The sequence below is a fragment of the Oncorhynchus mykiss genome, chromosome 11 (assembly GCF_013265735.2).
Source record: "Oncorhynchus mykiss isolate Arlee chromosome 11, USDA_OmykA_1.1, whole genome shotgun sequence".
NCBI lineage: Eukaryota > Metazoa > Chordata > Actinopteri > Salmoniformes > Salmonidae > Oncorhynchus > Oncorhynchus mykiss.
The window spans coordinates 3,808,429-3,835,462 of NC_048575.1; the positions used below are offsets into that span (position 1 = coordinate 3,808,429).

General features: G+C 45.4%; 1 protein-coding gene across 4 annotated transcripts in view; it reads left to right on the forward strand.

Annotated features, from left to right (window-relative positions):
• stau2 (staufen double-stranded RNA binding protein 2) overlaps positions 1 to 27,034 on the forward strand; it is a 277,260-nt gene that overhangs the window by 124,555 nt on the left and 125,671 nt on the right. For all 4 annotated transcript variants that reach the window (XR_005034534.1, XM_036934668.1, XM_036934669.1 and 1 more), the window contains exons 12-13: positions 4,194 to 4,341; positions 19,233 to 19,386. Coding sequence is in view for 3 of the 4 variants with exons in the window: in XM_036934668.1 (XP_036790563.1) it covers positions 4,194 to 4,341; positions 19,233 to 19,386 (302 nt within the window). In the remaining variant the exon portion in view is untranslated. The remainder of the gene's footprint in view (positions 1 to 4,193; positions 4,342 to 19,232; positions 19,387 to 27,034) is intronic.

A 27,034-nucleotide genomic window follows, 5' to 3' on the forward strand; every position in this document is an offset into this window, starting at 1 on the left:
TCTGTCAGAGATTAGCTGTGTTGTAGTCTGTCCACGAGAGACTAGCAGTCTGTAGTCTGTCAGAGATTAGCTGTGTTGTAGTCTGTCCACGAGAGACTAGCAGTCTGTAGTCTGTCAGAGATTAGCTGTGTTGTAGTCTGTCCACGAGAGACTAGCAGTCTGTAGTCTGTCAGAGATTAGCTGTGTTGTAGTCTATCAGAGACTAGCTGTCTGTAGTCTGTCAGAGATTAGCTGTGTTGTAGCATCTGTAGTCTGTCAGAGATTAGCTGTGTTGTATTCTGTCAGAGACTAGCTGTCTGTAGTCTGTCAGAGATTAGCTGTGTTGTAGTCTGTCAGAGACTAGCTGTCTGTAGTCTGTCAGAGATTAGCTGTGTTGTAGTCTGTCCACGAGAGACTAGCAGTCTGTAGTCTGTCAGAGATTAGCTGTGTTGTAGTCTGTCAGAGACTAGCTGTCTGTAGTCTGTCAGAGATTAGCTGTGTTGTAGCATCTGTAGTCTGTCAGAGATTAGCTGTGTTGTAGCATCTGTAGTCTGTCAGAGATTAGCTATCTGTAGTCTGTCAGAGATTAGCTATATGTAGTCTGTCAGAGACTAGCTGTGTTGTAGCATCTGTAGTCTGTCAGAGATTAGCTACCTGTAGTCTGTCAGAGACTAGCTGTGTTGTAGCATCTGTAGTCTGTCAGGGATTAGCTATCTGTAGTCTGTCAGAGATTAGCTGTGTTGTAGCATCTGTAGTCTGTCAGAGTTTAGCTGTGTTGTATTCTGTCAGAGACTAGCTGTCTGTAGTCTGTCAGAGATTAGCTGTGTTGTAGTCTGTCAGAGACTAGCTGTCTGTAGTCTGTCAGAGATTAGCTGTGTTGTAGTCTGTCAGAGACTAGCTGTCTGTAGTCTGTCAGAGATTAGCTGTGTTGTAGCATCTGTAGTCTGTCAGAGATTAGCTGTGTTGTAGCATCTGTAGTCTGTCAGAGATTAGCTGTGTTGTAGCATCTGTAGTCTGTCAGAGATTAGCTATCTGTAGTCTGTCAGAGATTAGCTATCTGTAGTCTGTCAGAGACTAGCTGTGTTGTAGCATCTGTAGTCTGTCAGAGATTAGCTACCTGTAGTCTGTCAGAGATTAGCTACCTGTAGTCTGTCAGAGATTAGCTATCTGTAGTTTGTCAGAGACTAGCTGTGTTGTAGCATCTGTAGTCTGTCAGAGATTAGCTACCTGTAGTCTGTCAGAGATTAGCTGTGTTGTAGCATCTGTAGTCTGTCAGAGATTAGCTGTGTTGTAGCATCTGTAGTCTGTCAGAGATGAGCTATCTGTAGTCTGTCAGAGATTAGCTATCTGTAGTCTGTCAGAGACTAGCTGTGTTGTAGCATCTGTAGTCTGTCAGAGATTAGCTATCTGTAGTCTGTCAGAGATTAGCTACCTGTAGTCTGTCAGAGATTAGCTACCTGTAGTCTGTCAGAGATTAGCTATCGGTAGTCTGTCAGAGACTAGCTGTGTTGTAGCATCTGTAGTCTGCCAGAGATTAGCTATCTGTAGTCTGTCAGAGATTAGCTATCTGTAGTCTGTCAGATATTAGCTACCTGTAGTCTGTCAGATATTAGCTACCTGTAGTCTGTCAGAGATTAGCTATCTGTAGTCTGTCAGAGATTAGCTATCTGTAGTCTGCCAGAGATTAGCTATCTGTAGTCTGTCAGAGATTAGCTATCTGTAGTCTGCCAGAGATTAGCTATCTGTAGTCTGTCAGAGATTAGCTATCTGTAGTCTGTCAGAGACTAGCTATCTGTAGTCTGTCAGAGATTAGCTGTGTTGTAGCATCTGTAGTCTGTCAGAGATTAGCTATCTGTAGTCTGTCAGAGATTAGCTATCTGTAGTCTGTCAGAGACTAGCTGTGTTGTAGCATCTGTAGTCTGTCAGAGATTAGCTACCTGTAGTCTGTCAGAGATTAGCTACCTGTAGTCTGTCAGAGATTAGCTATCTGTAGTTTGTCAGAGACTAGCTGTGTTGTAGCATCTGTAGTCTGTCAGAGATTAGCTACCTGTAGTCTGTCAGAGATTAGTTGTGTTGTAGCATCTGTAGTCTGTCAGAGATTAGCTGTGTTGTAGCATCTGTAGTCTGTCAGAGATGAGCTATCTGTAGTCTGTCAGAGATTAGCTATCTGTAGTCTGTCAGAGACTAGCTGTGTTGTAGCATCTGTAGTCTGTCAGAGATTAGCTATCTGTAGTCTGTCAGAGATTAGCTACCTGTAGTCTGTCAGAGATTAGCTATCTGTAGTCTGTCAGAGATTAGCTACCTGTAGTCTGTCAGAGATTAGCTATCGGTAGTCTGTCAGAGACTAGCTGTGTTGTAGCATCTGTAGTCTGCCAGAGATTAGCTATCTGTAGTCTGTCAGAGATTAGCTATCTGTAGTCTGTCAGATATTAGCTACCTGTAGTCTGTCAGAGATTAGCTATCTGTAGTCTGTCAGAGATTAGCTATCTGTAGTCTGCCAGAGATTAGCTATCTGTAGTCTGTCAGAGATTAGCTATCTGTAGTCTGCCAGAGATTAGCTATCTGTAGTCTGTCAGAGATTAGCTATCTGTAGTCTGTCAGAGACTAGCTATCTGTAGTCTGTCAGAGATTAGCTGTGTTGTAGCATCTGTAGTCTGTCAGAGATTAGCTGTGTTGTATTTTGTGTAGAGATTAGCTGTTTTGTAGTCTGTGTAGAGATTTGCTGTGTTGTAGTCTGTGTAGAGATTAGCTGTGTTGTAGTCTGTGTAGAGATTAGCTGTGTTGTAGTCTATGTAGAAATTAGCTGTGTTGTAGTCTGTGTAGAGATTAGCTTTGTTGTAGTCTGTGTAGAGATTAGCTGTGTTGTAGTCTGTGTAGAGATCAGCTTTGTTGTAGTCTGTGTAGAGATCAGCTGTGTTGTAGTCTGTGTAGAGATTAGCTGTGTTGTAGTCTGTGTAGAGATCAGCGGTGTTGAAGTATGTGTTGTGATTAGCTGTGTTGTAGTCTGTGTAGAGATTAGCTGTGTTGTAGTCTGTGTAGAGATTAGCTGTGTTGTAGTATGTGTAGAGATTAGCTGTGTTGTAGTCTGTGTAGAGATTAGCTGTGTTGTAGTCTGTGTAGAGATTAGCTGTGTTGTAGTCTGTGTAGAGATTAGCTGTTCTAGTCTGTGTAGATCTTAGTTGTGTTGTAGTCTGTGTAGAGATCAGCTTTGTTGTAGTCTGTGTAGAGATCATCTGTGTTGTAGTCTGTGTAGAGATTAGCTGTGTTGTAGTCTGTGTAGAGATCAGCTGTGTTGTAGTCTGTGTAGAGTTTAGTTGTGTTGTAGTCTGTGTAGAGATTAGCTGTGTTGTAGTCTGTGTAGAGATCAGCTGTGTTGAATTCTGTGTAGAGTTTAGCTGTGTTGTAGTCTGTGTAGAGATCAGCTGTGTTGTAGTCTGTGTAGAGATCAGCTGTGTTGTAGTCTGTGTAGAGATCAGCTGTGTTGTAGTCTGTGTAGAGATCATCTGTGTTGTAGTCTGTGTAGAGATTAGCTGTGTTGTAGTCTTTGTAGAGATCAGCTGTGTTGCAGTCTGTGTAGAGTTGTGTCCTACTAAGGAAGGTGAAGGGAGTTGTCTTTCTGTCTCAGATCTCTCTCTGGGTTTTTACCTTCTCTGGTTCTGACTGTCATGGCACACAGATGATACATCTATATCTGTTCTCAATACGATTACAACTGGCAGGCTGTTAACAGTGGTTTTGGTGTGTGTGTGTGTGTGTGTGTGTGTGTGTGTCCTCAGAGTTGAAACATGAAACTGTCCTCAGAGTTTAAACATGAAACTGTCCTCAGAGTTGAAACATGAAACTGTCCTCAGAGATGAAACATGAAACTGTCCTCAGAGTTGAAACATGAAACTGTCCTCAGAGTTGAAACATGAAACTGTCCTCAGAGATGAAACATGAAACTGTCCTCAGAGTTGAAACATGAAACTGTCCTTAGAGGAAGGGCCAGCACACATCTACATTCACACACACACAGATGTGTACCCTTTCTCTCACACTCTCTCGCTCTCTCACACACACTTATCAAAACGATGACTGGCAGTGCGGTGTGTGCCAGGTAACGATGTGCGATCTAATGACCCTCTTTCTCTCCTCCTCCCTTTGTCCCCTCCCTCCCCTTTCCTCCTCCCCTTCCCCTCCTCCTCCCCTACCTTCCTCCTCCTCTCCTCTTCCAGCCCAGAAGGGTCTACTCCACCTCTCCCCGGACGTCTATCAAGAGATGGAGGCGAGCAGGAAACAGGGGGCCCCTGTTAACTACCTAACCCCCAAACTATCTGATCCCCTGGTCGTCCCTCTGTCCCCTGGACACACCCCCTACTACAGGTAGAATCGTTCTTTCATTCCCAAGTCTACCAAATAGCAATAAGGAGGGCTGAGCTGGGGTTAGTTCACCATATCTACCAGATACCTAAACATCTAGAGGAGAACTGAGCTGGGGTTAGTTACCATGTCTACCAGATACCTAAACATCTAGAGGAGAACTGAGCTGGGGTTAGTTCACCATGTGTACCAGATACCTAAACATCTAGAGGAGAACTGAGCTGGGGTTAGTTCACCATGTGTACCAGATACCTAAACATCTAGAGGAGAACTGAGCTGGGTTAGTTCACCATGTCTACCAGATACCTAAATATCTAGAGGAGAACTGAGCTGGGTTAGTTCACCATATCTACCAGATACCTAAATATCTAGAGGAGAACTGAGCTGGGTTAGTTCCCATATCTACCAGATACCTAAACATCTAGAGGAGAACTGAGCTGGGTTAGTTCACCATGTCTACCAGATACCTAAATATCTAGAGGAGAACTGAGCTGGGTTAGTTCACCATATCTACCAGATACCTAAATATCTAGAGGAGAACTGAGCTGGGTTAGTTCCCATATCTACCAGATACCTAAACATCTAGAGGAGAACTGAGCTGGGTTAGTTCCCATATCTACCAGATACCTAAACATCTAGAGGAGAACTGAGCTGGGTTAGTTCACCATATCTACCAGATACCTAAACATCTAGAGGAGAACTGAGCTGGGTTAGTTCACCATGTCTAACAGATACCTAAACATCTAGAGGAGAACTTAGCATGGTTAGTTCACCATGTCTACCAGATACCTAAAGATCTAGAGGAGAACTGAGCTGGGGTTAGTTCACCATATCTACCAGATACCTAAACATCTAGAGGAGAACTGAGCTGGGGGTAGTTCACCATGTCTACCAGATACCTAAACATCTAGAGGAGAACTGAGCTGGGGTTAGTTCACCATATCTACCAGATACCTAAACATCTAGAGGAGAACTGAGCTGGGGTTAGTTCACCATGTCTACCAGATACCTAAACATCTAGAGGAGAACTGAGCTGGGGTTAGTTCACCATATCTACCAGATACCTAAACATCTAGAGGAGAACTGAGCTGGGGTTAGTTCACCATGTCTACCAGATACCTAAACATCTAGAGGAGAACTGAGCTGGGGTTAGTTCACCATGTCTACCAGATACCTAAACATCTAGAGGAGAACTGAGCTGGGTTAGTTCACCATGTCTACCAGATACCTAAACATCTAGAGGAGGACTGAGCATGGTTAGTTCACCATGTCTACCAGATACCTAAAGAGCTATCGGAGAACTGAGCTGGGGTTAGTTCCCATGTCTACCAGATACCTAAATATCTAGAGGAGAACTGAGCATGGTTAGTTCACCATGTCTACCAGATACCTAAAGAGATAGAGGAGAACTGAGCTGGGTTAGTTCACCATGTCTACCAGATGGGAGGAGAACTGAGCTGGGGTTAGTTCCCATGTCTACCAGATAGGAGGAGAACTGAGCTGGGTTAGTTCCCATGTCTACCAGATAGGAGGAGAACTGAGCTGGGGTTAGTTCCCATGTCTACCAGATAGGAGGAGAACTGAGCTGGGTTAGTTCCCATGTCTACCAGATAGGAGGAGAACTGAGCTGGGTTAGTTCCCATGTCTACCAGATAGGAGGAAAACTGAGCTGGGTTAGTTCACCATGTCTACCAGATAGGAGGAGAACTGAGCTGGGTTAGTTCACCATGTCTACCAGATAGGAGGAGAACTGAGCTGGGTTAGTTCCCATGTCTACCAGATAGGAGGAGAACTGAGCTGGGGTTAGTTCACCATGTCTACCAGATAGGAGGAGAACTGAGCTGGGTTAGTTCACCATGTCTACCAGATAGGAGGATAACTGAGCTGGGTTAGTTCACCATGTCTACCAGATAGGAGGAGAACTGAGCTGGGTTAGTTCACCATGTCTACCAGATAGGAGGAGAACTGAGCTGGGTTAGTTCACCATGTCTACCAGATAGGAGGAGAACTGAGCTGGGTTAGTTCACCATGTCTACCAGATAGGAGGAGAACTGAGCTGGGTTAGTTCACCATGTCTACCAGATACCTAAATATCTAGAGGAGAACTGAGCTGGGTTAGTTCACCATATCTACCAGATACCTAAATATCTAGAGGAGAACTGAGCTGGATTAGTTCCCATATCTACCAGATACCTAAACATCTAGAGGAGAACTGAGCTGGGGTTAGTTCACCATGTCTACCAGATACCTAAACATCTAGAGGAGAACTGAGCTGGGGTTAGTTCACCATATCTACCAGATACCTAAACATCTAGAGGAGAACTGAGCTGGGGTTAGTTCACCATGTCTACCAGATACCTAAACATCTAGAGGAGAACTGAGCTGGGGTTAGTTCACCATATCTACCAGATACCTAAACATCTAGAGGAGAACTGAGCTGGGGTTAGTTCACCATGTCTACCAGATACCTAAACATCTAGAGGAGAACTGAGCTGGGGTTAGTTCACCATTTCTACCAGATACCTAAACATCTAGAGGAGAACTGAGCTGGGGTTAGTTCACCATATCTACCAGATACCTAAACATCTAGAGGAGAACTGAGCTGGGGTTAGTTCACCATGTCTACCAGATACCTAAACATCTAGAGGAGAACTGAGCTGGGGTTAGTTCACCATATCTACCAGATACCTAAACATCTAGAGGAGAACTGAGCTGGGGTTAGTTCACCATGTCTACCAGATACCTAAACATCTAGAGGAGAACTGAGCTGGGGTTAGTTCACCATGTCTACCAGATACCTAAACATCTAGAGGAGAACTGAGCTGGGTTAGTTCACCATGTCTACCAGATACCTAAACATCTAGAGGAGGACTGAGCATGGTTAGTTCACCATGTCTACCAGATACCTAAAGAGCTATCGGAGAACTGAGCTGGGGTTAGTTCCCATGTCTACCAGATACCTAAAGAGATAGAGGAGAACTGAGCTGGGTTAGTTCACCATGTCTACCAGATAGGAGGAGAACTGAGCTGGGGTTAGTTCCCATGTCTACCAGATAGGAGGAGAACTGAGCTGGGTTAGTTCCCATGTCTACCAGATAGGAGGAGAACTGAGCTGGGGTTAGTTCCCATGTCTACCAGATAGGAGGAGAACTGAGCTGGGTTAGTTCCCATGTCTACCAGATAGGAGGAGAACTGAGCTGGGTTAGTTCCCATGTCTACCAGATAGGAGGAAAACTGAGCTGGGTTAGTTCACCATGTCTACCAGATAGGAGGAGAACTGAGCTGGGTTAGTTCACCATGTCTACCAGATAGGAGGAGAACTGAGCTGGGTTAGTTCCCATGTCTACCAGATAGGAGGAGAACTGAGCTGGGGTTAGTTCACCATGTCTACCAGATAGGAGGAGAACTGAGCTGGGTTAGTTCACCATGTCTACCAGATAGGAGGATAACTGAGCTGGGTTAGTTCACCATGTCTACCAGATAGGAGGAGAACTGAGCTGGGTTAGTTCACCATGTCTACCAGATAGGAGGAGAACTGAGCTGGGTTAGTTCACCATGTCTACCAGATAGGAGGAGAACTGAGCTGGGTTAGTTCACCATGTCTACCAGATAGGAGGAGAACTGAGCTGGGTTAGTTCACCATGTCTACCAGATACCTAAATATCTAGAGGAGAACTGAGCTGGGTTAGTTCACCATATCTACCAGATACCTAAATATCTAGAGGAGAACTGAGCTGGGTTAGTTCCCATATCTACCAGATACCTAAACATCTAGAGGAGAACTGAGCTGGGTTAGTTCCCATATCTACCAGATACCTAAACATCTAGAGGAGAACTGAGCTGGGTTAGTTCACCATATCTACCAGATACCTAAACATCTAGAGGAGAACTGAGCTGGGTTAGTTCACCATGTCTAACAGATACCTAAACATCTAGAGGAGAACTTAGCATGGTTAGTTCACCATGTCTACCAGATACCTAAAGATCTAGAGGAGAACTGAGCTGGGGTTAGTTCACCATATCTACCAGATACCTAAACATCTAGAGGAGAACTGAGCTGGGGTTAGTTCACCATGTCTACCAGATACCTAAACATCTAGAGGAGAACTGAGCTGGGGTTAGTTCACCATATCTACCAGATACCTAAACATCTAGAGGAGAACTGAGCTGGGGTTAGTTCACCATGTCTACCAGATACCTAAACATCTAGAGGAGAACTGAGCTGGGGTTAGTTCACCATATCTACCAGATACCTAAACATCTAGAGGAGAACTGAGCTGGGGTTAGTTCACCATGTCTACCAGATACCTAAACATCTAGAGGAGAACTGAGCTGGGGTTAGTTCACCATGTCTACCAGATACCTAAACATCTAGAGGAGAACTGAGCTGGGTTAGTTCACCATGTCTACCAGATACCTAAACATCTAGAGGAGGACTGAGCATGGTTAGTTCACCATGTCTACCAGATACCTAAAGAGCTATCGGAGAACTGAGCTGGGGTTAGTTCCCATGTCTACCAGATACCTAAATATCTAGAGGAGAACTGAGCATGGTTAGTTCACCATATCTACCAGATACCTAAAGAGATAGAGGAGAACTGAGCTGGGTTAGTTCACCATGTCTACCAGATAGGAGGAGAACTGAGCTGGGGTTAGTTCCCATGTCTACCAGATAGGAGGAGAACTGAGCTGGGTTAGTTCCCATGTCTACCAGATAGGAGGAGAACTGAGCTGGGGTTAGTTCCCATGTCTACCAGATAGGAGGAGAACTGAGCTGGGTTAGTTCCCATGTCTACCAGATAGGAGGAGAACTGAGCTGGGTTAGTTCCCATGTCTACCAGATAGGAGGAAAACTGAGCTGGGTTAGTTCACCATGTCTACCAGATAGGAGGAGAACTGAGCTGGGTTAGTTCACCATGTCTACCAGATAGGAGGAGAACTGAGCTGGGTTAGTTCCCATGTCTACCAGATAGGAGGAGAACTGAGCTGGGGTTAGTTCACCATGTCTACCAGATAGGAGGAGAACTGAGCTGGGTTAGTTCACCATGTCTACCAGATAGGAGGATAACTGAGCTGGGTTAGTTCACCATGTCTACCAGATAGGAGGAGAACTGAGCTGGGTTAGTTCACCATGTCTACCAGATAGGAGGAGAACTGAGCTGGGTTAGTTCACCATGTCTACCAGATAGGAGGAGAACTGAGCTGGGTTAGTTCACCATGTCTACCAGATAGGAGGAGAACTGAGCTGGGTTAGTTCACCATGTCTACCAGATACCTAAATATCTAGAGGAGAACTGAGCTGGGTTAGTTCACCATATCTACCAGATACCTAAATATCTAGAGGAGAACTGAGCTGGGTTAGTTCCCATATCTACCAGATACCTAAACATCTAGAGGAGAACTGAGCTGGGGTTAGTTCACCATGTCTACCAGATACCTAAACATCTAGAGGAGAACTGAGCTGGGGTTAGTTCACCATATCTACCAGATACCTAAACATCTAGAGGAGAACTGAGCTGGGGTTAGTTCAGCATGTCTACCAGATACCTAAACATCTAGAGGAGAACTGAGCTGGGGTTAGTTCACCATATCTACCAGATACCTAAACATCTAGAGGAGAACTGAGCTGGGGTTAGTTCACCATGTCTACCAGATACCTAAACATCTAGAGGAGAACTGAGCTGGGGTTAGTTCACCATTTCTACCAGATACCTAAACATCTAGAGGAGAACTGAGCTGGGGTTAGTTCACCATATCTACCAGATACCTAAACATCTAGAGGAGAACTGAGCTGGGGTTAGTTCACCATGTCTACCAGATACCTAAACATCTAGAGGAGAACTGAGCTGGGGTTAGTTCACCATATCTACCAGATACCTAAACATCTAGAGGAGAACTGAGCTGGGGTTAGTTCACCATGTCTACCAGATACCTAAACATCTAGAGGAGAACTGAGCTGGGGTTAGTTCACCATGTCTACCAGATACCTAAACATCTAGAGGAGAACTGAGCTGGGTTAGTTCACCATGTCTACCAGATACCTAAACATCTAGAGGAGGACTGAGCATGGTTAGTTCACCATGTCTACCAGATACCTAAAGAGCTATCGGAGAACTGAGCTGGGGTTAGTTCCCATGTCTACCAGATACCTAAATATCTAGAGGAGAACTGAGCATGGTTAGTTCACCATGTCTACCAGATACCTAAAGAGATAGAGGAGAACTGAGCTGGGTTAGTTCACCATGTCTACCAGATAGGAGGAGAACTGAGCTGGGGTTAGTTCCCATGTCTACCAGATAGGAGGAGAACTGAGCTGGGTTAGTTCCCATGTCTACCAGATAGGAGGAGAACTGAGCTGGGGTTAGTTCCCATGTCTACCAGATAGGAGGAGAACTGAGCTGGGTTAGTTCCCATGTCTACCAGATAGGAGGAGAACTGAGCTGGGTTAGTTCCCATGTCTACCAGATAGGAGGAAAACTGAGCTGGGTTAGTTCACCATGTCTACCAGATAGGAGGAGAACTGAGCTGGGTTAGTTCACCATGTCTACCAGATAGGAGGAGAACTGAGCTGGGTTAGTTCCCATGTCTACCAGATAGGAGGAGAACTGAGCTGGGGTTAGTTCACCATGTCTACCAGATAGGAGGAGAACTGAGCTGGGTTAGTTCACCATGTCTACCAGATAGGAGGATAACTGAGCTGGGTTAGTTCACCATGTCTACCAGATAGGAGGAGAACTGAGCTGGGTTAGTTCACCATGTCTACCAGATAGGAGGAGAACTGAGCTGGGTTAGTTCACCATGTCTACCAGATAGGAGGAGAACTGAGCTGGGTTAGTTCACCATGTCTACCAGATAGGAGGAGAACTGAGCTGGGTTAGTTCACCATGTCTACCAGATACCTAAATATCTAGAGGAGAACTGAGCTGGGTTAGTTCACCATATCTACCAGATACCTAAATATCTAGAGGAGAACTGAGCTGGGTTAGTTCCCATATCTACCAGATACCTAAACATCTAGAGGAGAACTGAGCTGGGTTAGTTCCCATATCTACCAGATACCTAAACATCTAGAGGAGAACTGAGCTGGGTTAGTTCACCATATCTACCAGATACCTAAACATCTAGAGGAGAACTGAGCTGGGTTAGTTCACCATGTCTAACAGATACCTAAACATCTAGAGGAGAACTTAGCATGGTTAGTTCACCATGTCTACCAGATACCTAAAGATCTAGAGGAGAACTGAGCTGGGGTTAGTTCACCATATCTACCAGATACCTAAACATCTAGAGGAGAACTGAGCTGGGGTTAGTTCACCATGTCTACCAGATACCTAAACATCTAGAGGAGAACTGAGCTGGGGTTAGTTCACCATATCTACCAGATACCTAAACATCTAGAGGAGAACTGAGCTGGGGTTAGTTCACCATGTCTACCAGATACCTAAACATCTAGAGGAGAACTGAGCTGGGGTTAGTTCACCATATCTACCAGATACCTAAACATCTAGAGGAGAACTGAGCTGGGGTTAGTTCACCATGTCTACCAGATACCTAAACATCTAGAGGAGAACTGAGCTGGGGTTAGTTCACCATGTCTACCAGATACCTAAACATCTAGAGGAGAACTGAGCTGGGTTAGTTCACCATGTCTACCAGATACCTAAACATCTAGAGGAGGACTGAGCATGGTTAGTTCACCATGTCTACCAGATACCTAAAGAGCTATCGGAGAACTGAGCTGGGGTTAGTTCCCATGTCTACCAGATACCTAAATATCTAGAGGAGAACTGAGCATGGTTAGTTCACCATGTCTACCAGATACCTAAAGAGATAGAGGAGAACTGAGCTGGGTTAGTTCACCATGTCTACCAGATAGGAGGAGAACTGAGCTGGGGTTAGTTCCCATGTCTACCAGATAGGAGGAGAACTGAGCTGGGTTAGTTCCCATATCTACCAGATAGGAGGAGAACTGAGCTGGGGTTAGTTCCCATGTCTACCAGATAGGAGGAGAACTGAGCTGGGTTAGTTCCCATGTCTACCAGATAGGAGGAGAACTGAGCTGGGTTAGTTCCCATGTCTACCAGATAGGAGGAAAACTGAGCTGGGTTAGTTCACCATGTCTACCAGATAGGAGGAGAACTGAGCTGGGTTAGTTCACCATGTCTACCAGATAGGAGGAGAACTGAGCTGGGTTAGTTCCCATGTCTACCAGATAGGAGGAGAACTGAGCTGGGGTTAGTTCACCATGTCTACCAGATAGGAGGATAACTGAGCTGGGTTAGTTCACCATGTCTACCAGATAGGAGGATAACTGAGCTGGGTTAGTTCACCATGTCTACCAGATAGGAGGAGAACTGAGCTGGGTTAGTTCACCATGTCTACCAGATAGGAGGAGAACTGAGCTGGGTTAGTTCACCATGTCTACCAGATAGGAGGAGAACTGAGCTGGGTTAGTTCACCATGTCTACCAGATAGGAGGAGAACTGAGCTGGGTTAGTTCACCATGTCTACCAGATACCTAAATATCTAGAGGAGAACTGAGCTGGGTTAGTTCACCATATCTACCAGATACCTAAATATCTAGAGAAGAACTGAGCTGGGTTAGTTCCCATATCTACCAGATACCTAAACATCTAGAGGAGAACTGAGCTGGGTTAGTTCCCATATCTACCAGATACCTAAACATCTAGAGGAGAACTGAGCTGGGTTAGTTCACCATATCTACCAGATACCTAAACATCTAGAGGAGAACTGAGCTGGGTTAGTTCACCATGTCTACCAGATACCTAAATATCTAGAGGAGAACTGAGCTGGGTTAGTTCACCATATCTACCAGATACCTAAATATCTAGAGGAGAACTGAGCTGGGTTAGTTCCCATATCTACCAGATACCTAAACATCTAGAGGAGAACTGAGCTGGGTTAGTTCCCATATCTACCAGATACCTAAACATCTAGAGGAGAACTGAGCTGGGTTAGTTCACCATATCTACCAGATACCTAAACATCTAGAGGAGAACTGAGCTGGGTTAGTTCACCATGTCTAACAGATACCTAAACATCTAGAGGAGAACTTAGCATGGTTAGTTCACCATGTCTACCAGATACCTAAACATCTAGAGGAGAACTGAGCTGGGTTAGTTCACCATATCTACCAGATACCTAAACATCTAGAGGAGAACTGAGCTGGGTTAGTTCACCATGTCTAACAGATACCTAAACATCTAGAGGAGAACTTAGCATGGTTAGTTCACCATGTCTACCAGATACCTAAAGATCTAGAGGAGAACTGAGCTGGGGTTAGTTCACCATATCTACCAGATACCTAAACATCTAGAGGAGAACTGAGCTGGGGTTAGTTCACCATGTCTACCAGATAGGAGGAGAACTGAGCTGGGGTTAGTTCCCATGTCTACCAGATAGGAGGAGAACTGAGCTGGGTTAGTTCACCATGTCTACCAGATAGGAGGAGAACTGAGCTGGGTTAGTTCACCATGTCTACCAGATAGGAGGAGAACTGAGCTGGGTTAGTTCACCATGTCTACCAGATACCTAAATATCTAGAGGAGAACTGAGCTGGGTTAGTTCACCATATCTACCAGATACCTAAATATCTAGAGGAGAACTGAGCTGGGTTAGTTCCCATATCTACCAGATACCTAAACATCTAGAGGAGAACTGAGCTGGGTTAGTTCCCATATCTACCAGATACCTAAACATCTAGAGGAGAACTGAGCTGGGTTAGTTCACCATATCTACCAGATACCTAAACATCTAGAGGAGAACTGAGCTGGGTTAGTTCACCATGTCTAACAGATACCTAAACATCTAGAGGAGAACTTAGCATGGTTAGTTCACCATGTCTACCAGATACCTAAAGATCTAGAGGAGAACTGAGCTGGGGTTAGTTCATCATATCTACCAGATACCTAAACATCTAGAGGAGAACTGAGCTGGGGTTAGTTCACCATGTCTACCAGATAGGAGGAGAACTGAGCTGGGGTTAGTTCCCATGTCTACCAGATAGGAGGAGAACTGAGCTGGGTTAGTTCCCATGTCTACCAGATAGGAGGAGAACTGAGCTGGGGTTAGTTCCCATGTCTACCAGATAGGAGGAGAACTGAGCTGGGTTAGTTCCCATGTCTACCAGATAGGAGGAGAACTGAGCTGGGTTAGTTCCCATGTCTACCAGATAGGAGGAAAACTGAGCTGGGTTAGTTCACCATGTCTACCAGATAGGAGGAGAACTGAGCTGGGTTAGTTCACCATGTCTACCAGATAGGAGGAGAACTGAGCTGGGTTAGTTCCCATGTCTACCAGATAGGAGGAGAACTGAGCTGGGGTTAGTTCACCATGTCTACCAGATAGGAGGAGAACTGAGCTGGGTTAGTTCACCATGTCTACCAGATAGGAGGATAACTGAGCTGGGTTAGTTCACCATGTCTACCAGATAGGAGGAGAACTGAGCTGGGTTAGTTCACCATGTCTACCAGATAGGAGGAGAACTGAGCTGGGTTAGTTCACCATGTCTACCAGATAGGAGGAGAACTGAGCTGGGTTAGTTCACCATGTCTACCAGATAGGAGGAGAACTGAGCTGGGTTAGTTCCCATGTCTACCAGATAGGAGGAGAACTGAGCTGGGGTTAGTTCACCATGTCTACCAGATACCTAAATATCTAGAGGAGAACTGAGCTGGGTTAGTTCACCATATCTACCAGATACCTAAATATCTAGAGGAGAACTGAGCTGGGTTAGTTCCCATATCTACCAGATACCTAAACATCTAGAGGAGAACTGAGCTGGGTTAGTTCCCATATCTACCAGATACCTAAACATCTAGAGGAGAACTGAGCTGGGTTAGTTCACCATATCTACCAGATACCTAAACATCTAGAGGAGAACTGAGCTGGGTTAGTTCACCATGTCTAACAGATACCTAAACATCTAGAGGAGAACTTAGCATGGTTAGTTCACCATGTCTACCAGATACCTAAAGATCTAGAGGAGAACTGAGCTGGGGTTAGTTCACCATATCTACCAGATACCTAAACATCTAGAGGAGAACTGAGCTGGGGTTAGTTCACCATGTCTACCAGATACCTAAACATCTAGAGGAGAACTGAGCTGGGGTTAGTTCACCATATCTACCAGATACCTAAACATCTAGAGGAGAACTGAGCTGGGGTTAGTTCACCATGTCTACCAGATACCTAAACATCTAGAGGAGAACTGAGCTGGGGTTAGTTCACCATATCTACCAGATACCTAAACATCTAGAGGAGAACTGAGCTGGGGTTAGTTCACCATGTCTACCAGATACCTAAACATCTAGAGGAGAACTGAGCTGGGGTTAGTTCACCATGTCTACCAGATACCTAAACATCTAGAGGAGAACTGAGCTGGGTTAGTTCACCATGTCTACCAGATACCTAAACATCTAGAGGAGGACTGAGCATGGTTAGTTCACCATGTCTACCAGATACCTAAAGAGCTATCGGAGAACTGAGCTGGGGTTAGTTCCCATGTCTACCAGATACCTAAATATCTAGAGGAGAACTGAGCATGGTTAGTTCACCATGTCTACCAGATACCTAAAGAGATAGAGGAGAACTGAGCTGGGTTAGTTCACCATGTCTACCAGATAGGAGGAGAACTGAGCTGGGGTTAGTTCCCATGTCTACCAGATAGGAGGAGAACTGAGCTGGGTTAGTTCCCATGTCTACCAGATAGGAGGAGAACTGAGCTGGGGTTAGTTCCCATGTCTACCAGATAGGAGGAGAACTGAGCTGGGTTAGTTCCCATGTCTACCAGATAGGAGGAGAACTGAGCTGGGTTAGTTCCCATGTCTACCAGATAGGAGGAAAACTGAGCTGGGTTAGTTCACCATGTCTACCAGATAGGAGGAGAACTGAGCTGGGTTAGTTCACCATGTCTACCAGATAGGAGGAGAACTGAGCTGGGTTAGTTCCCATGTCTACCAGATAGGAGGAGAACTGAGCTGGGGTTAGTTCACCATGTCTACCAGATAGGAGGAGAACTGAGCTGGGTTAGTTCACCATGTCTACCAGATAGGAGGAGAACTGAGCTGGGTTAGTTCACCATGTCTACCAGATAGGAGGAGAACTGAGCTGGGTTAGTTCACCATGTCTACCAGATAGGAGGAGAACTGAGCTGGGTTAGTTCACCATGTCTACCAGATAGGAGGAGAACTGAGCTGGGTTAGTTCACCATGTCTACCAGATAGGAGGAGAACTGAGCTGGGTTAGTTCACCATGTCTACCAGATACCTAAATATCTAGAGGAGAACTGAGCTGGGTTAGTTCCCATATCTACCAGATACCTAAATATCTAGAGGAGAACTGAGCATGGTTAGTTCCCATATCTACCAGATACCTAAATATCTAGAGGAGAACTGAGCATGGTTAGTTCCCATATCTACCAGATACCTAAATATCTAGAGGAGAACTGAGCATGGTTAGTTCCCATATCTACCAGATACCTAAACATCTAGAGGAGAACTGAGCTGGGTTAGTTCCCATATCTACCAGATACCTAAATATCTAGAGGAGAACTGAGCTGGGTTAGTTCCCATATCTACCAGATACCTAAATATCTAGAGGAGAACTGAGCATGGTTAGTTCCCATATCTACCAGATACCTAAATATCTAGAGGAGAACTGAGCATGGTTAGTTCCCATATCTACCAGATACCTAAACATCTAGAGGAGAACTGAGCTGGGTTAGTTCCCATATCTACCAGATACCTAAACATCTAGAGGAGAACTGAGCTGGGTTAGTTCCCATATCTACCAGATACCTAAACATCTAGAGGAGAACTGAGCTGGGTTAGTTCACCATATCTACCAGATACCTAAACATCTAGAGGAGAACTGAGCTGGGTTAGTTCACCATGTCTAACAGATACCTAAACATCTAGAGGAGAACTTAGCATGGTTAGTTCACCATGTCTACCAGATACCTAAAGATCTAGAGGAGAACTGAGCTGGGGTTAGTTCACCATATCTACCAGATACCTAAACATCTAGAGGAGAACTGAGCTGGGGTTAGTTCACCATGTCTACCAGATACCTAAACATCTAGAGGAGAACTGAGCTGGGGTTAGTTCACCATATCTACCAGATACCTAAACATCTAGAGGAGAACTGAGCTGGGGTTAGTTCACCATGTCTACCAGATACCTAAACATCTAGAGGAGAACTGAGCTGGGGTTAGTTCACCATATCTACCAGATACCTAAACATCTAGAGGAGAACTGAGCTGGGGTTAGTTCACCATGTCTACCAGATACCTAAACATCTAGAGGAGAACTGAGCTGGGGTTAGTTCACCATGTCTACCAGATACCTAAACATCTAGAGGAGAACTGAGCTGGGTTAGTTCACCATGTCTACCAGATACCTAAACATCTAGAGGAGGACTGAGCATGGTTAGTTCACCATGTCTACCAGATACCTAAAGAGCTATCGGAGAACTGAGCTGGGGTTAGTTCCCATGTCTACCAGATACCTAAATATCTAGAGGAGAACTGAGCATGGTTAGTTCACCATGTCTACCAGATACCTAAAGAGATAGAGGAGAACTGAGCTGGGTTAGTTCACCATGTCTACCAGATAGGAGGAGAACTGAGCTGGGTTAGTTCCCATGTCTACCACATAGGAGGAGAACTGAGCTGGGGTTAGTTCACCATGTCTACCAGATAGGAGGAGAACTGAGCTGGGGTTAGTTCCCATGTCTACCAGATAGGAGGAGAACTGAGCTGGGTTAGTTCCCATGTCTACCAGATAGGAGGAGAACTGAGCTGGGTTAGTTCACCATGTCTACCAGATAGGAGGAGAACTGAGCTGGGTTAGTTCACCATGTCTACCAGATAGGAGGAGAACTGAGCTGGGTTAGTTCACCATGTCTACCAGATAGGAGGAGAACTGAGCTGGGTTAGTTCACCATGTCTACCAGATAGGAGGAGAACTGAGCTGGGTTAGTTCACCATGTCTACCAGATAGGAGGAGAACTGAGCTGGGTTAGTTCACCATGTCTACCAGATAGGAGGAGAACTGAGCTGGGTTAGTTCACCATGTCTACCAGATAGGAGGAGAACTGAGCTGGGTTAGTTCCCATGTCTACCAGATAGGAGGAGAACTGAGCTGGGTTAGTTCACCATGTCTACCAGATAGGAGGAGAACTGAGCTGGGTTAGTTCCCATGTCTACCAGATAGGAGGAGAACTGAGCTGGGTTAGTTCACCATGTCTACCAGATAGGAGGAGAACTGAGCTGGGTTAGTTCACCATGTCTACCAGATAGGAGGAGAACTGAGCTGGGTTAGTTCACCATGTCTACCAGATAGGAGGAGAACTGAGCTGGGTTAGTTCACCATGTCTACCAGATAGGAGGAGAACTGAGCTGGGTTAGTTCACCATGTCTACCAGATAGGAGGAGAACTGAGCTGGGTTAGTTCACCATGTCTACCAGATAGGAGGAGAACTGAGCTGGGTTAGTTCCCATGTCTACCAGATAGGAGGAGAACTGAGCTGGGTTAGTTCACCATGTCTACCAGATAGGAGGAGAACTGAGCTGGGTTAGTTCCCATGTCTACCAGATAGGAGGAGAACTGAGCTGGGTTAGTTCCCCATGTCTACCAGATAGGAGGAGAACTGAGCTGGGTTAGTTCACCATGTCTACCAGATAGGAGGAGAACTGAGCTGGGTTAGTTCCCCATGTCTACCAGATAGGAGGAGAACTGAGCTGGGTTAGTTCCCCACTGGCAGAATGTGTAATATCTTTGTGTCTGAACGAGATGTTTAACGTTTGATGTTTATTATTGTTCACTGCGTTTCTAAGATCGTTTTCTACCTGTTAATCAGTTTCTGTTTTACAGCCCCCCCGCAGTTGCCACGGCAGCCATGGCGAGGGAGCTGTTGATGAACGGGTCAGGAGAGGGGAGGTCTGGGGAGAACATAGGACTGAAGGGGAAGAGCTCTGTCCAGCCCTCACAGCAACTAGAGTACCTGGCTCAAATACAAGGCTTCCAGGTAGGCATGCAGTATGCTTCTAGTGCACGCACGCACACACACGCACACACACACACACACACACACACACACACACACACACACACACACACACACACACCTAAACCTAAGCAGACACACTCTGATATAGTAGTAGACTGACACATGGAAAGTAGAGGGCTGAAGGCCTGGTCCTTATACCCTGTACCGTGTGTGTATGTCTATGTTTTCATTCTCGTGTGTGTGTGTGTGTGTGTGTGTGTGTGTGTGTGTGTGTGTGTGTGTGTGTGTGTGTGTGTGTGCCTGTGCCTTAATCTAGGCCTCCAGATCTGCCCTGCATACCACAGCCCTAATCCCAGATAGCAGTGCAACAGAGGCTGTTCATTCTACAGTTTAACTCCACATGCTGTCTACCACCCCACACGCCTGCTTCTGGAAGGCTACTTACATATGATTTCAATCACTGGATGGCTGACTGGCCGGCTGGCTGACTGGCTGACTGACTGGCTGGCTGGCTGACTGGATGGCTGGCTGGCTGACTGGCTGGCTGGATGGATGGCTGACTGGCTGGCTGACTGACTGACTGGCTGGCTGACTGACTGGCTGGCTGACTGGCTGACTGGCCGACTGGCTGGCTGACTGGCTGGCTCGCTGACTGGATGGCTGGCTGGATGGCTGACTGGCTGGCTGGCCGACTGACTGACTGGCTGGCTCGCTGACTGGCTGACTGGCTGACTGACTGGATCCCTTTTGATTTGAACTGAACCTTCCATACATGTTTCCTTTTGTAGAAGTGGTCAGAAAGTGACTTGTTGGACCCTGAATGACAACACATTGAGGAGAGGGAGGTGCTCAAAGATGACCCCCCACCCCAACATGAGACATCTATGTCTTCATCACTGTGAAAGATGACCCCCCACCCCACCATGAGACATCTATGTCTTCATCACTGTAAAATATGACCCCCCCCTCCACCCAACATGAGACATCTATGTCTTCATCACTGTAAAAGATGACCCCCCCCACCATGAGACATCTACAGTGGGGAGAACAAGTAGTTGATACACTGCCGATTTTGCAGGTTTTCCAACTTACAAAGCATGTAGAGGTCTGTAATTTTTATCATAGACACACTTCAACTGTGAGAGACGGAATCTAAAACAAAAATCCAGAAAATCACATTGTATGATTTTTAAGTAATTAAGTAATTAATTTGCATTGTATTGCATGACATAAGTATTTGATACATCAGAAAAGCATAACTTGATATTTGGTACAGAAACCTTTGTTTGCAGTTACAGAGTTCATACGTTTCCTGTAGTTCTTGACCAGGTTTGCACACACTGCAGCAGGGATTTTGTCCCACTCCTCCATACAGACCTTCTCCAGATCCTTCAGGTTTCGGGGCTGTCGCTACTGACTTTCAGCTCCCTCCAAAGATTTTCTATTGGGTTCAGGTCTGGAGACTGGCTAGGCCACTCCAGGACCTTGAGATGCTTCTTACGGAGCCACTCCTTAGTTGCCCTGGCTGTGTGTTTCGGGTCGTTGTCATGCTGGAAGACCCAGCCACAACCCAGCTTCAATGCTCTTACTGAGGGAAGGAGGTTGCTGGCCAAGATCTCGCGATACATGGCCCCATCCATCCTCCCCTCAATACGGTGCAGTCGTCCTGTCCCCTTTGCAGAAAAGCATCCCCAAAGAATGATGTTTCCACCTCGATGGTTCACAGTTGGGATGGTGTTCTTGGGGTTGTACTCATCCTTCTTCTTCCTCCAAACACGGCGAGTGGAGTTTAGACCAAAAAGCTCTATTTTTGTCTCATCAGACCACATGACCTTCTCCCATTCCTCCTCTGGATCATCCAGATGGTCATTGGCAAACTTCAGACGTCGGACATGCGCTGGCTTGAGTAGGGGGACCTTGGGTGCGCTGCAGGATTTTAATCCATGACGGCGTAGTGTGTTACTAATGGTTTTCTTTGAGACTGTGGTCCCAGCTCTCTTCAGGTCATTGACCAGGTCCTGCAGTGTAGTTCTGGGCTGATCCCTCACCTTCCTCATGATCATTGATGACCCCACGAGGTGAGATCTTGCATGGAGCCCCAGACCGAGGGTGATTGACCATCATCTTGAACTTCTTCTATTTTCTAATAATTGCGCCAACAGTTGTTGCCTTCTCACCAAGCTGCTTGCCTATTGTCCTGTATCCCATCCCAGCCTTGTGCAGGTCTACAGTTTTATCCCTGATGTCCTTACACAGCTCTCTGGTCTTGGCCATTGTGGAGAGGTTGGAGTCCGTTTGATTGAGTGTGTGGACAGGTGTCTTTTATACAGGTAACGAGTTCAAACAGGTGCAGTTAATACAGGTAATGAGTGGAGAACAGGAGGGTTTCTTAAAGAAAAACTAACAGGTGTCTGAGAGCCAGAATTCTTACTGGTTGGTAGGTGATCAAATACTTATATCATGCAATAAAATGCAAATTAATTACTTAAAAATCATACAATGTGATTTTCTGGATTTTTGTTTTAGATTCCTTCTCTCAGTTGAAGTGTACCTATGATAAAAAAAATGACAGACCTCTACATGCTTTGTAAGTAGGAAAACCTGCAAAATCGGCAGTGTATCAAATTCTTGTTCTCCCCACTTCTCCCCACATCAGTGGAAAAGATGAACGGTTGAGATTGATATCATTTAATTATGATGATTTTGGATGTGGCGTGGTAGGCTCTGACCACAAACATGTATGGAAGGTTCAGTTCAAATCTAAAGGAATGCTGTCAAAAGTGATTGAATTTAAATGTTTTTTTTTTTTTTTTAAACCCGGAAGTGAATGTGGAGCTCCGTCTTAATGCATCACAATGTGCTGGTGTTCCTCAGTAACATTAGACACACCAGATCCCAACCTGCTCTGGGCTCCAGACAAAACACTTTGTTATTGTTCTTAGCTCTCTCAGCCTTCCTGTGTGTAACCTGAGAGAGCACTGAGACCCGGCCAAGCCCCAACACACACATCAGGTTCTGCTTAGAGAGAGTGGGTGTGTGTGTGGGTGTGGGTGTGGGAGTGTGTGTGTGTGTTTGTGTTTGGTTTTACAAGGAAAATTCAGGCAGGGAAAATTAGGGGTTGGGGTTAAAGTTAGGTTTAGGGTTAATGTTAGGTTTCTGGTTAGGTTTAGGGTTAATGTTAGGTTTCAGGTTAGGGTTAGGGTTCGTTTAAGGTTAGGGTTAAGGTTAAGGTTATGTTTAAGGTTATGTTTAAGGCTAGGATTACGGTTAGGTTTAAGGTTAGAATAAAGGTTAGGTTTAGGGTTAATGTTATGTTTAAGGTTATGTTTAAGATTAGGGTTAGGGTTAGGGTTCGTGTTTAGGGTTAATGTTATGTTTAAGGTTATGTTTAAAGCTAGGATTACGGTTAGGTTTAAGGTTAGAATGAAGGTTAGGTTTAGGGTTAATGTTATGTTTAAGGTTATGTTTAAGATTGGGGTTAGGGTTAGGGTTAGGGTTCGTGTTTAGGGTTAATGTTAGGTTTCAGGTTATGTTTAAGATTAGGGTTACGGTTAGGTTTAAGGTTAGGATGAAGGTTAGGTTTAGGGTTAATGTTATGTTTAAGGTTATGTTTAAGATTAGTGTTAGGGTTAGGGTTCTTGTTTAGGGTTAATGTTAGGTTTCAGGTTATGTTTAAGGTTATGTTTAAGGTTAGGGTTAGGGTTCGTGTTTAGGGTTAGGATGAAGGTTAGGTTTAGGGTTAATGTTATGTTTAAGGTTATGTTTAAGATTAGGGTTAGGGTTAGGGTTCTTGTTTAGGGTTAATGTTAGGTTTCAGGTTATGTTTAAGGTTATGTTTAAGGTTATGTTTAAGGTTAGGGTTAAGGTTAGGTTTAAGGTTAGGATGAAGGTTATGTTTAAGGTTAGGGTTAGGGTTCGTGTTTAGGGAAAACAGGATTTTGAATGGGAATACATTTTTTGATCCCCTCAAGGATAGTAAAACAAAATTAGATTGTAACTGAGATGACAGACTGTATGTCTCATTGAGTGGATGCTTCATATTATTGACAGTTCGTAAGGGAGATTATATCAGATGTCTACGTTAGGCAGATTGTACATTTACGTTCTGTAAGGTATATGTTTCCGGCCACAGTGTTTTAGTGTGCTTCTTTTAGATTTCCTAAAACATGCACTTGTCTCTTTTTAACATTTAGAACTTGTAAAACCTGATGTGTTCTAGTCAGAATGCCAGGTGTTCTAACTTCATACCACTCAATCACATTTACCTTCTAAACAGAACACACTCAATCAGCCAACAGGTTTCTCCACGCATCGCGCAGACAGGAAAAAACATCTTTCTGGTAAAAAGAGGGGCGGGGGCGTATGCCTTATGACTAACGTGACATGGTGCGATGAAAGAAACATACAGGAACTCAAATCCTTCTGTTCACCTGATTTAGAATTCCTCACAATCAAATGTAGACCGCATTATCTACCAAGAGAATTCTCTTCGATTATAATCACAGCCGTATATATCCCCCCCCAAGCAGACACATCGATGGCTCTGAACGAACTTTATTTAACTCTCTGCAAACTGGAAACAATTTATCCGGAGGCTGCATTCATTGTAGCTGGGGATTTTAACAAGGCTAATCTGAAAACAAGACTCCCCAAATTTTATCAGCATATCGATTGCGCAACCAGGGGAGGAAAGACCTTGGACCATTGTTACTCTAACTTCCGCGACGCATATAAGGCCCTGCCCCGCCCCCCTTTCGGAAAAGCTGACCACGACTCCATTTTGTTGATCCCTGCCTACAGACAGAAACTAAAACAAGAGGCTCCCACGCTGAGGTCTGTCCAACGCTGGTCCGACCAAGCTGACTCCACACTCCAAGACTGCTTCCATCACGTGGACTGGGAGATGTTTCGTATTGCGTCAGATAACAACATTGACGAATACGCTGATTCGGTGTGCGAGTTCATTAGAACGTGCGTTGAAGATGTCGTTCCCATAGCAACGATTAAAACATTCCCTAACCAGAAACCGTGGATTGATGGCAGCATTCGTGTGAAACTGAAAGCGCGAACCACTGCTTTTAATCAGGGCAAGGTGTCTGGTAACATGACCGAATACAAACAGTGCAGCTATTCCCTCCGCAAGGCTATCAAACAAGCTAAGCGCCAGTACAGAGACAAAGTAGAATCTCAATTCAACGGCTCAGACACAAGAGGCATGTGGCAGGGTCTACAGTCAATCACGGACTACAGGAAGAAACCCAGCCCAGTCACGGACCAGGATGTCTTGCTCCCAGGCAGACTAAATAACTTTTTTGCCCGCTTTGAGGACAATACAGTGCCACTGACACGGCCTGCAACGAAAACATGCGGTCTCTCCTTCACTGCAGCCGAGGTGAGTAAGACATTTAAACGTGTTAACCCTCGCAAGGCTGCAGGCCCAGATGGCATCCCCAGCCGCGCCCTCAGAGCATGCGCAGACCAGCTGGCCGGTGTGTTTACGGACATATTCAATCAATCCCTATACCAGTCTGCTGTTCCCACATGCTTCAAGAGGGCCACCATTGTTCCTGTTCCCAAGAAAGCTAAGGTAACTGAGCTAAATGACTACCGCCCCGTAGCACTCACATCCGTCATCATGAAGTGCTTTGAGAGACTAGTCAAGGACCATATCACCTCCACCCTACCTGACACCCTAGACCCACTCCAATTTGCTTACCGCCCAAATAGGTCCACAGACGATGCAATCTCAACCACACTGCACACTGCCCTAACCCATCTGGACAAGAGGAATACCTATGTGAGAATGCTGTTCATCGACTACAGCTCGGCATTCAACACCATAGTACCCTCCAAGCTCGTCATCAAGCTCGAGACCCTGGGTCTCGACCCCGCCCTGTGCAACTGGGTACTGGACTTCCTGACGGGCCGCCCCCAGGTGGTGAGGGTAGGCAACAACATCTCCTCCCCGCTGATCCTCAACACTGGGGCCCCACAAGGTTGCGTTCTGAGCCCTCTCCTGTACTCCCTGTTCACCCACGACTGCGTGGCCACGCACGCCTCCAACTCAATCATCAAGTTTGCGGACGACACAACAGTGGTAGGCTTGATTACCAACAACGATGAGACGGCCTACAGGGAGGAGGTGAGGGCCCTCGGAGTGTGGTGTCAGGAAAACAACCTCACACTCAACGTCAACAAAACTAAGGAGATGATTGTGGACTTCAGGAAACAGCAGAGGGAACACCCCCCTATCCACATCGATGGAACAGTAGTGGAGAGGGTAGCAAGTTTTAAGTTCCTCGGCATACACATCACAGACAAACTGAATTGGTCCACTCACACAGACAGCATCGTGAAGAAGGCGCAGCAGCGCCTCTTCAACCTCAGGAGGCTGAAGAAATTCGGCTTGTCACCAAAAGCACTCACAAACTTCTACAGATGCACAATCGAGAGCATCCTGGCGGGCTGTATCACCGCCTGGTATGGCAACTGCACCGCCCTCAACCGTAAGGCTCTCCAGAGGGTAGTGAGGTCTGCACAACGCATCACCGGGGGCAAACTACCTGCCCTCCAGGACACCTACACCACCCGATGTCACAGGAAGGCCATAAAGATCATCAAGGACATCAACCACCCGAGCCACTGCCTGTTCACCCCGCTATCATCCAGAAGGCGAGGTCAGTACAGGTGCATCAAAGCTGGGACCGAGAGACTGAAAAACAGCTTCTATCTCAAGGCCATCAGACTGTTAAACAGCCACCACTAACACTGAGTGGCTGCTGCCAACACACTGACACTGACTCAACTCCAGCCACTTTAATAATGGGAATTGATGGGAAATGATGTAAATATATCACTAGCCACTTTAAACAATGCTACCTTATATAAATGTTACTTACCCTACATTATTCATCTCATATGCATACGTATATACTGTACTCTATATCATCGACGGTATCCTTATGTAATACATGTATCACTAGCCACTTTATACTATACTATGCCACTTTGTTTACATACTCATCTCTTTGTACATACTGTACCCGATACCATCTACTGTATCTTGCCTATGCTGCTCTGTACCATCACTCATTCATATATCCTTATGTACATATTCTTTATCCCCTTACACTGTGTACAAGACAGTAGTTTTGGAATTGTTAGTTAGATTACTTGTTATTACTGCATTGTCGGAACTAGAAGCACAAGCATTTCGCTACACTCGCATTAACATCTGCTAACCATGTGTATGTGACAAATAAAATTTGATTTGATTTGATGATTTGATTTGATTTACCTTCTAAACAGAACACACTCATGTTATAAACATTCCGTTTGTGTGGTATTCTAGAATGTGGTCTGTAAATTGTAAGATCAAAGCGTTCATAGCTTCCATATTTCACCTCTGAATGAGCACACACACACACACACACACACACACACACACACACACACACACACACACACACACACACACACTACCCACCAGAGATATACACACACACACACACACACACACACACACACACACACACACACACACACACAGAGACACATATTGGATGCTGACACGAGGCAGTGTGTGTGTGTGTGTGTGTGCTGTTATTTCTGCTGTGTGTATATCTGGTATGAAGGCTATCTGTTATTTATTTCTGCTGTGTGTGTA